We start from the raw sequence: 15,439 nt of genomic DNA, 5'->3' as shown, positions 1-15,439 counted from the left end.
CAAATGAAATATTTTCTATTTTCCTGTTTTGTGGTACAGGGGGTGGAACCCAGGAGCTTTTCTACCTCTGAGTTATACTCCCAGACCTATTTTATATTTTATTTGGAAACAGGGTCTCACTAAATTGCTGAGAGCCTCACTAAGTAGCTGAGGCTGGCTTCAAACCTGGGCGATCCTCCTGTCTCAGCCTCCTAAGCGCTGGGATTACAAGTGTGCGCCACCACACCCTGCCTTCTATTTTCCTTTGAGTTACTCTTTTTTTAGTTAATCTTTTGACCCATGGATTATTTAAAAGTAAGTTTAAATATAAATATTTAAATTTGTGAATTTATATTTATATAATTACAATACTTATATTATGTGTGTGTGTGTGTGTGTGTGTGTGTGTGTGTGTGTGTGTATCCAGTTGGAGATATTTGAGTTATCTGTCACTGATTTCTACTCTAATTTGACTATGGTCAGAGAACATACTTTTTATTATTTTAGTTCTTTTAAGTGTATTAAGATTCGTTTTAGCCAGGCATGGTGGTGCACACCTGTAATCATAGTACTTGAGAGGCTGAGACAGTTGGATTACAGGTTGGAGAATAGCCTCAGCAAGTGGGGAGACTCATCAGCCTAGTGAAATCCTATTTCAAAATAAAAAAATAGGGCTGGGGTGTAGCTTGGAGATAGATTGCCCCTGGGCTTAATCCCCAGTACCACACACACACACACACACACACACACACACACACAAGATTTGTTTTATTATCTAATAATAAATCTTGATAATTTTCATTGTATCTTGATAATTTTCATTGTAATTTGAGAAAAATGTGTATTCTGACGTTTTAAAGGTTCAGTGATTTTGAGTGTTTTGAGGTTCAGTATATTCTGGTGTTTTGAAGTATGGTAGGAAAACATTTAGCCTTTCACCATTAAGTACAATGTTAGCTATAGATAGTAAATTAATTAGATCAAGTTGATTGAGGGTACTTTTCTATATCCTTGCTGATTTTCTGTCTAATTGGTTATTGATTACTGAGAGAGGTTTGTTGAAGTATAAAAATAATTGAGACTTCATCAGTTTTTCCTTTCATTCTTACCTGTTATCATTTCCTTTGTTTGGGAGCTCAGCTCTTTAGATGTACCTACATTTAAAATTATTGTGTCTATGCTGGGCGTGGTGGCGCACGCCTGTAATCACCGCGCTCGGGAAGCGGAGACAGGAAGATCGCGCAGGTTCGAAGCCAGCCATGCTGGCTTAAGAGACCCTGTTTCCAAATTTAAAAGTATAAAAATAGGTCTGGGAGTGCAGCCCAGAGGTAGAAGGGTTTCCAGGAACCCCAGTACCACCAAATAAAATAAAATAAAATAATTGTTTCTTCTTGAGGAATTCAACCTCTTGTCCTTGTGTAGTGTCCCTTTTTATCCTTGGTAATTTTACTTGATCTGAAGTTACTTTAAAGTATGTTGTAAAGCCAGGCATGGTGGCGCACGCTTGTAATTCCAGCACTTGGGAGGCTGAGACAGGAGGATTGCACAGGTTTGAAGCCAGCCTCAGCTACTTAGTGAGGCTCTCAACAACTTACTGAGACCCTGTTTCCAAAAAAAGTACAAAATAGGTCTGGGAGTATAGCCTGGAGGTAGAAAAGCCCCTGGGTTCCACCCTCAGTACCACAATAAATAAATAAATAAATAAATAAATAAATAAATAATGTTGTAGCTGGATATAGTGGTATACACCTTTAATTCTAATACATGGTAGGCTGAGATAGGATCACAGGTTTGAGGTCAATCTCAGCAACCTATTGAGACCCTGTTTCAAAATAAAATAAAGTCAGGTTTAGGGTATACCTCAGGAATAGGATTCCTTTGAGTTTATTCCCCATTACCATAATAAACAAAGAAAATGTTTTGTTTTTTTTTTACAGATTACATTAATGGTCTATTTTTTTTCTGGTACTAGAAATGAAACTCAGGGGCCTTCTATCTCTGGGCTACATTCCCAGACCTATTTTATACTTTATTTGGAAACAGGGTTTCACTAAGTTGCTGAGAGCATCACTAAGTAGCTGGGGCTGGCTTCGAACCTGTGTGATCCTCCTGTCTCAGCCTCCCAAGTACTGGGATTACAAGCATGCACCACCACGCCCGGTGGATTTCTATCTTTTTAGTTGATTTTTTTCAATTATTTACTGTAATTGTTGATGTATTCAGGTAAAATCTTACTATTTTATTTGTTTTTTCTTTGTTGTATATGCTTTTTGTTCCTCTTCCCTATTCCCTGCCATCTTTTGGATTATTCAAATAATTTTCAGTTTTTTTGTGTGGTACAGGGATTGAACCCATAGAGTTATGCCTCTGAGCTATACTCAAACCTGTGAACTTCCTGACTTGGCCTCCCAAGTACTAGGATTATAGGCCTCCACCCACAGGCCTGGCTACTCACAGCCTTGTTTTGTTTTTGTTTTTATTCTGAAACATGGTTTCACTAAGTTACCACACATTGGCCTCAACCCTGCAATCTTCCTGTCTATGGCACCACTTCTTGAGAACACCATTCTTTCCCCAGTGAATGGTCTTGGCTCCTTGTCAAAAGTCAATGAACTGTAAATATACAGATTTCTTTCTGGTCACTCAGATCTATTCTACAGATCTCTAAGTCTGTGCTTATGGTCATGTTATAATGTTAATTATTGTATCTTTGTAGTAAGTTTTTAAATTGGGAAATCGGAATCATCCAGCTCTGTTCTTTTTCAAACGTGTTACTGTGTTTATGTACCCCAAAATTCAATGCAATGGTGTTTTGGGGTGTGGCCTTTGTAAGGTGATTAGGTCAGGACGCCAGATGTGTGAAAGGGTTACTGCCTTTATTAAAGATACCCCAGAACGATCTTTTGCTTCTTTCTACCATGTGAGGATACAAGGAGAAGACTGCCATGTATGGCCAAAAACCTGGCCCTCACCAAATGCTGAATCAGCCAGTTCCTTGATCTTGGGTTTCTTGGGCTCCATAACATAGGAAAACAATTTCAGTTGTTTATAAGCCACCTAGTCTATAGTATTTTTGGTGTAGCAGCCCAAATGAACTAAGACAATTGTTTTGGCTATTCAGGGTCACTTGCAATTTAATTCATAATATAGAACCACCTTTTCTATTTCTGTAAAAAAGGACCTTTGGTATTTTGCCAGGAATTGTGTTAAATAATGTAGATGAGCCAGGCGTGGTGGCGCACGCTTGTAATCCCCGTGCTTGGGAGGCTGAGACAGGAGGATCGCACAGGTTCGAAGCCAGCCTCAGCTACTTAGTGAGGCTCTCAGCAACATAGACCCTCTTTCCAAATAAAATAGAAAATAGGTCTGGGAGTGTATCCTGGAGGTAGAAAGCCTCTGGGTTCCATACCCAACACCACACACACACACACACACACACACACACACACACAAAATAATGTAGATGGCTTTGGGTAGAATTGTCATCTTATTTGATCTTAGCCAAAAGGCTGAGAAGTGATCATCTTAAGGATATTAAGACATCCAGTCTGTGAACACAGGATGATACACAACTGGTGTGTGTGTGTGTGTGTGTGTGTGTGTGTGTGTGTGTGTGGTACTGGGGATGGAACTCAGGGGCTTTTCTACCTCCGGGCTATACTCCCAGACCTGTTTTTATATTTTATTTGGAAACAGGGTCTCACTAAGTTCCTGAGAGCCTCACTAAGTAGCTGAGGCTGGCTTCGAACCTGTGAGATCTTCCTGTCTCAGCCTCCCAAGCGCTGGGATTACAAGCGTGCACCACCACGCCCAGCAAACAACTGATTTCTATATGTTGATCTCCTTTGCCCTACTCTGCTACTTTGCTGAATTCTATTATTAACTCAAATGTTTTTTTTTTGTGGATTCTTCAGGATTTTATGTAATAGGATGAAGTAATCTGTGAATAGAGATAGTTTTTAATTTATTTTCAGTTTGAATGTCTCATTATTTTATGATAATGATGATTGTTTGCCTATTTGCTCTGACTAGAGTTGAATACTAGTGGTAAAAGTGGGTATCTTTGTTTTATTTTTGATCTTAGAGGGAAGTTTCAGTCTTTCACCATTGACAGTGATGTTATCTGTGGGTTTCATAAATGCCCTTTGTCCTTTGTAGAAAGCACCTTCTCTTCCTGTTTTTCTAAGTGTTTTTTATCTTGATAGAGTGTTGGATTTTGTCAGATGCTTTCTCTGCATTGACCAATACTCATGTGTTGCTTTTGTTCTTTAATTTTACTAATGTATACGACAGTTTTTTCTCATGTTGAATCACTCTTATATTCCTGGGATACATTCCATTTACTCATGTTGTATGATACTTTTAATATGTTTCTCAATTTCAATTTGCCAGTTTTTTATTGAAGAACTTTGCATCAATATTTATATGGATCTTTAGTTTTCTTTTTCTGTGGTATACATTCTTTTCTGGCTTTGGCATCAGGGTAGTACTGATCCTTATAGAATGAGTTAGGATATATTTCCTTTTCTGTGTTTTGGAAAAGTTTGACAAGAATTGGTGTTCATTCTTCATTCTTTTTTTTTTTTTTTTTTTTTTTTTGTGGCACCGGGGATTGAATCCAGAGGCATTTTACCTCTGAGCTAAACCCCCAGTCAGATTTTATTTCTTATTTGGAAACAGGGTTTCATTAAGTTGCGGAAAGCCTCACTAACTTGTCAAGGCTTCCTTCAAACCTGCAATCCTCCTGTCTCAGCCTCCCAAGTACAGGGATTACAAATGTGCACCACCACACCTAGCTTGCTCATTCTTTTTTGAATGTTTGGTACCCGTGAGGTCATATGGCTCTGGACTTTTCTTTGTTGGAAAATTTTTGGTTGTTGATTCAATCTTTCTATTTGTTATATAGGTCTGTTGAGATTTTACATTTTTTAAGTCAGTTTAGGTGATCTGTGTATTTCTTAGAATTTACCCATTTCATATTTTTATTTTTATTTTATTTTGGCATTAGGGTTAAACTCAGAAACATTACATCTCCAAGCTAAACCTCCAGCCATTTTTTAATTTTTAATTTTGAAACAGGATCTCATTAATCTCATCTTGCTAAGTTGCTAAGACTGGCCTCGAACCTGTGATCCTCCTGTCTCAGCCTCTCAAGTCAGACAAGTATAAGTACTCCCTATATAAATACTCCCAAGTACAGGTATGTACCCACAGCTCCCATCTTACATAGTTTATTTGGTATGTTGGCATATGTTGTTCATAGTATCCTCTTAGAATATTTCATATTTCTGCAAGGTCTGAAAGTAATGCCCCTACTTTCATTCCTGATTTTAGGTATTTGTGTCTTCTCTCTTTCCTTCTTGGTTACTCTAGCTGTAAGTACTTGCCAATTTTATTGATCTTTCTAAGAATTAACTATTGTTTTTCTTGATTCCTTCTGTTGCATTTCTATTCTCTTTTTCTTTTATCTCCACTCTAATCCTTATTTCTTTTTAGTTTGGGGTTGAGTTTGGTCTTTTAAAAAGTTTTGAAATTATGAAGTTAGGTTATTGATTCCAGATCTTTTATCTTTATAATGAAGGCATTTATAGCTAAAACTTCTATCTGACCACTGATTTTGCTGCGTACCAAAGTTTTAGGTGTGTTGTATTTTTGTTTTTATTTATCTCAAAAGTCCCCATAATCACACTTGTAATTTCTTCTTTGGTTAAGAGTGTGTTGTTTAATTTCACCTGTTGGGCCGGGCGTGGTGGCGCACGCTTGTAATCCCCACGCTTGGGAGGCAGAGACAGGAGGATCGCGCAGGTTCAAAGCCAGCCACGCGCGCTGGCTTAGGAGACCCTGTTTCCAAATAAAAATGTAAAAATAGGTCTGGGAGTGTAGCCCGGAGGTAGAAGGGCTTCCAGGAACCCCAGTACCGCCAAAAAAAATAAAAAATAAAAAAAATAAAAGTAGAGCTAGGATGTCACTTGGAGGTAGAATGCCCCTGAGTTCCATCCCCAGTACCACCAAATAAATAAATAAATAAATAAATAAATAAATAAATAAATAAATAAAATGTACTGAGACTTATTTAGTAGCCTATCATATAGTCTGTTCTGGAGAGCGTTTCCTGTGCAGTTAAGAAAATGTGTTTTCTGCTCTTTTTGTGTGGAATATTTTCTATGTGTATGTTAGGTCTAGTTGATTTATAGTTTGTTCAGGTCTTCTATTCCCTTATTTATCTTCTCTCTCCCTATATTATCAAATAATGAAAGTAGGATATTGAAATCTCTATTATTGTAGAACTGCTGTTTCCACTCTAATTGTATGTTTCTTTCATATATATGAATATAATGTATTCTTAATAGATATTATAATAACATATTATTCATAATATGTATTCTTAACATAATAGATAAAATATATATTATATATATATATTGTGTGTGGTGATAGGAATTGAACCTTGGGGCATTCTGAACTACACCCCTATCCCTATATTGTTGTTTTTGCTTTGAAACAGGATCTTGCTAAGTTATTGAGGGTTTCATTAAGTTGCTGAGGCCTTAAACCTGTGATCCTCCTGTCTCAGCTTTCCTCCTGTCTCAGCTTTCCAAGTACTGAAATTAAAGACATGTGCCATCATGCCTGGCTTACTTTATATATTTTGAGACTCTGTTGTTAGGTGTATATATATTTATAACTGTTATATGTTCTTTTTGTGTATGGTATTGGGGGTGGAACCCAGAGCATTCTATCTCTGAGCTAAACCCCAGCCCTTTCGTATTTTTTTTTGGAAACACGATCTTGCTAAGTTGCTGGGGCTGGCCTTGAACCTCCTGCAGTCCTTCTATCTCAGCCTCCCAAGTACTGGGATTACAAGTATCCTCTGTCATGCCCCGCTGGTATATGTTCTTGATGGATTGGCCGTGTGTGTGTGTGTGTGTGCGCGCGCACGCGTGTGTTTGTCAGTACTGGGGATGGAACCTAGGGACATTCTACCTCCGAGCTACTCCCCCAACCCTATTTTTATTCTTTATTTTGAAACAGGGTCTCACTGAGTTGCAAAGGGCCTCACTAAGTAGCCGAGGTTGTCCGTGAACCTCAACCCTCCTGTCTCAGCCTCCCAAATGCTGTGATTACAAGTGTGCGCCACCATGCCTGGCTGAGTTGGCCATATATTAATATGTAATGCCTTTCTTCACATCCTGAAATAGTTTTCAACTTAATATATTTTGTCAGGTATTATTATAGCCACCCAACTCTCTTTTTGGTTACTGTTTGCCTGGGGTATCTTTCTTCAGTCATTTCTTTCAATGTAGTTATTTTTTGGGGGGTCTAATGTGTATCTCCTGCAGATGGTATACAACTGGATCATGTTTTTATTGCATTCTCCCCCTCTCTTCCTTTTGATTAGTGACTTTAAGTTGCATTTAAAGCAATAACTGATAAGATTGTACATTGTTTTATAGTTTGTTTTCTTGTGCTATTGTTGTAGAGATGAGGTCTCACTATGTTGCCCATGCTGGCCCCATCTCCTAATGTTCAAGTGACCCTCCTGACTCAATAGGCATGCACTACATCACTCGACTACTCCTTGTTTTCTATGTCTAATGTATTTTCGTTCCTCGGTGCATTATTACTTTCCTTTTTATTTTCATTGATTTTTTTTGTAGTATACAATTTGATTCACCCCTCATTTCCTTTACTTATTTATTGTGGTACCAGAGATTGAACCCATAGGCATTCTACCTCTGAGATACACCCCTGGCCCTTTTTATTTTGAAACAGGGTCTCACTCAATTGCTGAGAGTCTCACTCAGTTGCAGAGGCTGGCCTTGAGCCTGAGATCTTCTTGTCTCAGCCTACCAAGTACTGGGATTATAAGCATGGGTCATCATGCCCGGCTTTTAATTTTTTAGTTATTTTCTAGAGGTTACCCTGGAAATTAAAATAAACATCCTAACTATAACAGTCTAGTTTAAATTTATACCATTTAGCTATTATAGCATACAAAATTTGACTCTTTAACAGCTCTACCTCCCCATGTTATTTCTTTTTGTCACAGATTATATCTTCATGAATTATATTCCTGGTGACACAAATTTATAGCTGCTGTGCGTGATGGCACATGCCTGTAATCCCAGTACTTGGGAGGCTGAGACAGGAGAATCACAGGTTTGGGGACAGCACTATTAAGTAGTGAGACTCTCCGCAGTATAGGGAGACCCTGTTTCCAAATAAGTAATAACATCAGGCTGAGGATGAAGCTTGGAGGTTCTTTTCCACAGTACCACCAAAAAGAAGTATATAGCTACTTGCTTTATTCATTTGTCTTTTAATATATATTTTTGGTACTAGAGGCTGAACCTAGGGGTTACATCCGACAGACCTGTTTTTGTATTTTCAGTCTCCTTAAATTTCTGAGGGCCTCACTAAGTTGCTGAGGGCCTAAGTTATTGAGGCTGGCTACAAACCTTTGATCCTCCTGTCTCAGCCTCCCAAGTACTGGGATTATAAGTGTGTGCCACACCATGCCTGGTTAAAGTGGATATTATGTATTTTTCAATTTTCTCAGCAAACCCTGAACACCTACTTGCTTTGTGATAGATTCCCTTAATATGAATTCAGATAATATAAATTCCTGACCTTATCGTAAGTCAGGGTAACACATTTAATGATCAACTTCCAACCCCTATATAACAACTTTAGTATAGTCACACATAGGATACTACAGAGAACTTAGAAGGAGGTATGTGAGTCAGATTAGGAGAGTGAGGGAAGTATTTTTGTTTGTGAATCGAGACCTGAATTTTGAAAGGTGAGTAACATAATTCACAAAGTTGTTACTCACCATATAGATGTTGGGCAAAAGAATAAAAATTAGGTGAATTCAAGAGGACTGTTGCAACAAGAATGAAAAAGTAGAAAAAGCATAAAATGTATGAGATATATTCAGGGACTTGTACAGTTGGATATGGATTAAGTAAAGGGTATACTTCTTGAGGAGTGAGAAAAAATTGAAGTATAAATTATTCTGTCTTTACCCTTTTTGGATGAGATCTCAGTTTACTCTGCTTTTTCTTCCCTCTGCAGTCTATCCTTCCCTGGAGTCTGATGATGATGACCCTGCTTTGAAATCTCGGCCGAAGAAAAAGAAAAATTCAGATGATGCTCCGTGGAGCCCTAAAGGTGATCCAGTATTCCATACCTTAGACTCTGTAGAGGTGATCGGAGGAAGTAGGCTAGCGATAGGAGGAATGTTTAACATACTAAGACCCAATGCACTCACTCATTTGTTTATTCAAAAATCTTTGTTGTCTAGGCACCATGTTAGGTGCTAGAGCTAAAATTATCAATACAACACACAGTTTATACAGTCAGTCCAACAAGCCAGAGATAATGGAGCATGTTGCTTATGATATTTTATGGATTGAGATGAAAGAAGGAAGACCTTGAACATCATTTCACCAAGCAGTCTAGAGCTTCTAAGAACATTCTAATACCATCATCCTAGTCATCTGGTAGTTTTGCTGCCAAGGAGGGAAATCATACTGACTGGAGCTCTACAGAGTTCAAGACCAATACCTGTTGAGACCCCATCTCTCTCTCTCTCTTTTTTTTTGGTGGTACTGGGGTTCCTGGAAGCCCTTCTACCTCCGGGCTACACTCCCAGACCTATTTTTATACTTTTTTATTTTTGGAAACAGGGTCTCATAAGCCAGTGGGGCTGGCTTCGAACCAGCCTGATCCTCCTGTCTCCACCTCCCAAGCACGGGGATTACAAGCGTGTGCCACCACGCCCGGCATGAACCCATCTCTTGAGGAAGAGAGGAAGAATAATCATTAAGTTGAACATGGAACAATTGACCATTTTTCATGATTCTGTTTGAACAGTTTTTTTTTCTGAACCAACTTGACTGGGGGCTCAGTGGTATAAAAAGATCTTCCTCAAGTAGCTGAGACCTAATCTAAGCTAGGGCCTTTCTCCAGGTAGTCTCTTGTCCACCCTGAGGCCATTCCAAATCTTTTTTATAGGGTAGCAGAAGGGTTTCCAGCAACAAGAAAGGGCAAGCCCCATCCTGCAAATTCTTTTCAAGTCTCTGCATGTGTCACTTTGTTATCGACACATTGGCCAGAGCAAGCCTTAACCCCATGACTGGAGAAGTAGATTGCACTTCTTGAAAGGGGAACTGCAAAGTCACATTGCAAAATGGCATGTGTTCAAGGAGGTATGAGAAACTGAGGCCATTTCTGCACTAGTATGTCATAAAGGGTCTGGGATCTCAGCATCTGTGGTTTTCAGGAAGTAAAGGCCCTACTCTTCCCACCCAGCCCTATTTGGCTTTTCTGGGATTTTCGAAGTGGTATAGCAGGGCATTCCTGGGAAAGTGCTTTATGATTGATATAATTAGCAAATTATTTTCTTATATTTCTCTTCCCCTGGGATTTCTCTTCCTGGGGATTGAACTTGGGCCTTCTACCTCCAAGCTGTACCCCCAGCCCTTTTTTATTTTGAAACAGGGTATCCTTAAGTTGTGGAAGGCCTCACTTTAGTTGCTGAGGCTAGCTGTGAAGCTGGGATTTCCCTGTCTCAGCCTCTTAAGTACTGGAATTACAGGTGTGTGCTACAATGCCTGAAAAAAGTAATTTTTTCAGATATGTATAATAGAAAATGTGTAAAATACTGAAGATAGAGGAAATTATAAAGAAGAAATCACTCATGGTTTTGCCACAAAGAAGCAAGCACTTTAAAGTTTTGACCTGTTTCCTTCCAGTCCAGTCCTTTTTCCTCAGCATTTTTTATGTGTTTGAAATAACATTGTATATACAATTATATATCTTACTCTTTAAATGTTTTGACTTTATTTGCTTATTTATTTACGTATTGGGAGTGGAACCTAGAGGGATTCTACCTTTGAGATACACCCTCAGCCCTAGTTTATATTTTATTTGAAACAGAGTCTTGCTAAGTTGCTGAGGCTGGCCTTGAACCTGAGATCCTCCTGTCTCAGCCTCCCAAGTAATGGAATTACAGGCATGAGGTACCATGTCTGGCTATGTTTTGACCTTTTAATCAAAGGTAGTATGTATAGCAAATAAAATGGTATGAAGGAATTAAGGATGCAAAGAATTTTTTTCTGTTCTAGCTTCCTGGCCTCCAATTCTGTGCCTGAAAGGCAACTTCATAGTTTTCATTTTCCCTGTAGATACCTCCTAAACTTAAAGTATTAGAGATTATACCACCATTTCTCTTTTTTGTGGTGCTGGGAATTGAAACCAGGGGCATTCTACCTCCGAGATACACCCCCAGCCCAATTTTATTTTTTATTCTTTACTTTTGAAACAGGGTCTCGCGGACTCACTAAGTTGCAGAGGGCTTCACTAAGTAGCTGAGGCTGGCCACTAACTTAGATCTTCCTGTCTCAGCCTCCCCAAGTACTGGGATTACAAGCATGCACTTTCTACTAATGGATAGCCAGTTCTCCCAGCACCATTTGTTGAAAAGGCTGTCTTTTCTCTAGCATATGAGTTTGGCCCCTTTGTTAAAGATTAATTGACTATAGGTGTGTGGATTTGTTTCTATATCTTCTATCCTGTTCCACTGGTTTGTATGCTTGTTGTTGTGCCAATACCATGCTGTTTTTACTACTATTGCTCTATAGTATAATTTGAAGGCAGGGATTGTGATGCCACCTGCATGGTTCTGGTTGCTGAGGATTTCTTTGGCTATTCTAGGTCTTTTCTTTCTCCATATAAAATTCATGACTGATTTTTCTGGGTCTATGAAGAATGTCGTTGATATTTTGATAGGAATTGCATTAAATCTGTCGATCACTTTTGGCAGAATGGCCATTTTGATATTTATTCTGCCTATCCATGAACACGAGAGATCTTTCCATCTTCCAAGGTCTTCAACTTCTTTCTTTAATGTTTTATAGTTTTCATTGTAGAAGTCTTTTATATTTTTGGTTAGGTTTATTCCTAGGTATTTTATTGGTTTTGAAGTTATAGTGAATGGAATTGTTTTCTTTATGTCTTTCATTGTGGATTCATTGTTGCTGTATAGAAAAGCAACTGATTTCTTTAGATTGATTATGTATCCTGCAATTTTGCTGAATTGGTTAATCAGCTCCAGTAGTCTTTTGGTTGAGTTCTTTGGGTCTTCTAGATAAAGGATCATGTCATCTGCAAATAAGGATAGTTTTAATTCCTCTCTTCCTTTTTGAATTCCTTTGCTTTCCTTCTCATGGCTGTGGCAAGAGTCTCGAGGACTATTTTGAAAAGGAGAGGTGATAGTGGGCATCCTTGTCTTGTTCCTGATTTTAGAAGAAATTCTTACAGTTTTTCCTCATTCAATATGATGTTGGCTTTGGGTTTATTGTATATTGTCTTAATGATGTTGAAATACATTCCTTCTATTCCAGTTTTCTGCAGTGTTTTTAACATGAATGGGTGTTGGATTTTGTCAAATGCTTTTTCAGCATCTATTGACATGATCATGTGGTTTTTGTTCTCAGTGGTGAATAACGTGTATTGATTTGTGTATGTTGCTTTTTTGGAATGAAACCGACTTGGTCGTGGTGTACAATTCTCTTGATATGGTTTTGAATGCGTGTAGCTTAGTATTTTGTTTAGATTTTTGCATCTATGTTCATTAAGGATATTGGTCTGTAACTCCCTTTCTTGAGGAATCTTTATTTGGTTTGGGGATTAATGTGATACTAGCCTCATACAAACAATTTGAGAGAATTCCATCTCTTTCAATTTCCTGGAACAAGTTATAAAGTATTGGTATTAGTTCTTTACTGAAGGTTTTGTAGAATTCAACTGTAAACCCAATCAGGACCTGGGCTTTTCTTTGATGGCAGAATTTTTATTGCTGTTTATATTTCTTTGCTTGCTATTGGTTGGTTTAGGCTTGCTATGCCCTTTTGGTTCAGTTTAGGTAGGTTATATGTGCTTAGAAATCTATCAATTTCTTCTATGTTTTCCAGTCTATTGGAGTATAAATTTTCAAAGTAGTTTCTTTTTTTTCTTTTTTCTTTTTTTGCAGGTCTGGGGATGGAACCCAGGGGCATTTGACCTCCGAGCTATACCCCCTGCCCTATTTTTTTATTCTTTATTTTGAAACTGGGTCTCACTGAGTTGCAGAGGGCCTCACTAAGTAGCTGAGGCTGTCCGTGAACCACGATCCTCCAGGTCTCAGCCTCCCGAATGCTGAGATTACAAGCGTGTACCACCACGCCCGGCTCAAAATAGTTTCTGATAATCCTTTGAATTTCCCCCACTGTCTGTGGTGATATTTCCTTTTTCATTTTTTATTTTAATAATTTGAGTTCATTCTTTCTTTTGGTTAGGTTTGCCAAGGGTATGTCAATCTTATTAATCTTTTCAAAGAACCAACTTTTTGTTTTGCTGAGTCTTTGAATTGTTTTTTTATTCTCTATTTCATTTATCTCTGATCTGATTTTAATAATTTCCTGCCTTCTGCAAGCTTTGGGATTAGACTGTTGCAGTCTTTCTAGATCCTTGAGATGTGTCATTAGGTTGTTTACTTGGCGACTCTCTATTCTTATGTGGTTGCTCAATGATATAAACTTTCCTCTTAACACTACCTTCAAAGTGTCCCATAGATTTTGATAAGTTGTGTCTCTATTTTCATTTAATTCCAGAAATTTCTTTATTTCTCTCCTTATTTCTGATCTTACCCACTTATCATTCAGTAGTGTATCATTCAATCTTCATGTGTTTAAATAGTTTCCTTTGGTCTTCCTGTTGTTGATTTCTACTTTTATTCCATTGTGGTTTGAAAAGATGCAGGGAATTATATTACATCTTTTGAATTTGCTAGAGCTTGCTTTGTGGCCCAGGATGTGATCTATTTTTGAGATGCTTCCATGAGCTACTGAGAAGAATATGTATTCTGCTGTCCCTGGTTGAAATATTATGTATATGTCTATTAGGTCCATTTGGTTTATAGTTTTCTTGATTTCTGAAGAGTCTTTACTTATCTTTTGCCCTGAAGATCAATCTAATGGCGTGAAAGGTATGTTGAGGTCTCACAATATTATCGTATTTGGATCTATTTGAGATCTCATGTCCTGGTGGGTTTGTTTTACAAATATGGCTGCTCCCACATTTGAGGCATAAACATTTACTATCATTATATCTTCTTGGTGAGTTATTCCTTTTAATAAAAGGAAGTGCCTTGCTTTGTCTTTTCTGATGTGTTTTATCTTAAAGTCTGTTTTGTTGGATATTAGCTTTGCTACTCTTGCCCGTTTTTGGTCTCCATTAGCATGATATATCTTTTTACATCCTTTCACTTTCAGTCTGTGAATGTCTTTTGGCTGTAAGGTGAGTTTCTTGCAAAAAGAATATATTTGAGTTATGTTTTTTAATCCACATTGCCAGTCTAAGTCTTTTGATTGGTAAGTCCTTTGACATTCAGAGTTATTATTGAACTATGATTTTTGTTTCCTGTCATTTTGTCTTCTATCTTCTGTTTGGTATAATGTTATTTCTTGTTTACTTAGATGCCCTGCTGATCAACTTCATCTCTTCTCTGGTTCTGAAATTTGTTTCTTCCTTCTTCTTCTTCTTCTTCTTCTTCTTCTTCTTCTTCTTCTTCTTCTTCTTTTTTTTTTGGTGGTACTGGGGATGGAACCCTTCTACCTCTGGGTTACACTCCCAGACCTATTTTATATTTTATTTGGAAACGGTCTCTTAAGCTAGCGAGGCTGGCTTCGAACCTGCACAATCCTCCTGTCTCCGCCTCCCAAGCACAGGGATTACAAGCGTGTGCCACCATGCCTGGCCTTTTTTTTCTTCTTTATGGTTTATTCTTTAAGTATTTTTCTCTAGTGTTGGCTTTGAATTCATGAATTTTCTTGAAACACTTATGTTTCTCCATCCATTTGGGCGGTACTGGGGGTGGAACCCAGAGGCTTTCTACCTCCGGGCTATACTCCCAGACCTTTTTTTATATATTTTATTTGGAAATAGGGTCTCACTAGGTTGCTGAGAGCCTCACTAAGTAGCTGAGGCTGGCTTCGAACCCATGCGATCCTCTTGTCTCAGTCTCCCAAGCGCAGGGATTACAAGCATGCACCACCACGCCCAGCTGTTTCTCCATCAATTTTGAATAATAACTTTGCTGGATGTAGCATTTTGGTTGGAAGTTGTTTTCTTCCAGGATCTGGATCACATCATACTAGTCTCTCCTGGCATTCATGACTTGGGTTGTATAGTCTGGGGTGATTTTTATTGTTTTACCCCAATATGTCACCCGTTCTTTTGTTCCCACTGCTTTTAAGATTCTTTCCTTGGCCTCTATGTTGGTCATTTGATTATTACATGGCGTGGGGAGGTCCTTCTTTGATCTTGTTTTAATGGTGTTCTGTATGCCTAAACGTGTAAGTCCAAGTGTCTTTCCATGTTTGGAAAATTCTCTGCAATTATTTCTCTGAAGAGA

General features: G+C 38.2%; 1 protein-coding gene across 2 annotated transcripts in view; it reads left to right on the top strand.

Annotated features, from left to right (window-relative positions):
- The window catches only part of PHF8 (PHD finger protein 8), a gene marked incomplete at both ends in the record, with an annotated part of 115,353 nt that overhangs the window by 76,777 nt on the left and 23,137 nt on the right, over positions 1-15,439 (top strand). For both annotated transcript variants that reach the window (XM_080719622.1, XM_080719621.1), the window contains one exon: positions 9,058-9,153. In XM_080719622.1, coding sequence (XP_080575748.1) covers positions 9,058-9,153 — 96 coding nt within the window. The remainder of the gene's footprint in view (positions 1-9,057; positions 9,154-15,439) is intronic.

Source organism: Muscardinus avellanarius (assembly GCF_963383645.1).
Source record: "Muscardinus avellanarius genome assembly, chromosome: X".
Taxonomy (NCBI): domain Eukaryota; kingdom Metazoa; phylum Chordata; class Mammalia; order Rodentia; family Gliridae; genus Muscardinus; species Muscardinus avellanarius.
This window is presented reverse-complemented; position numbering and strand designations above follow the sequence as displayed.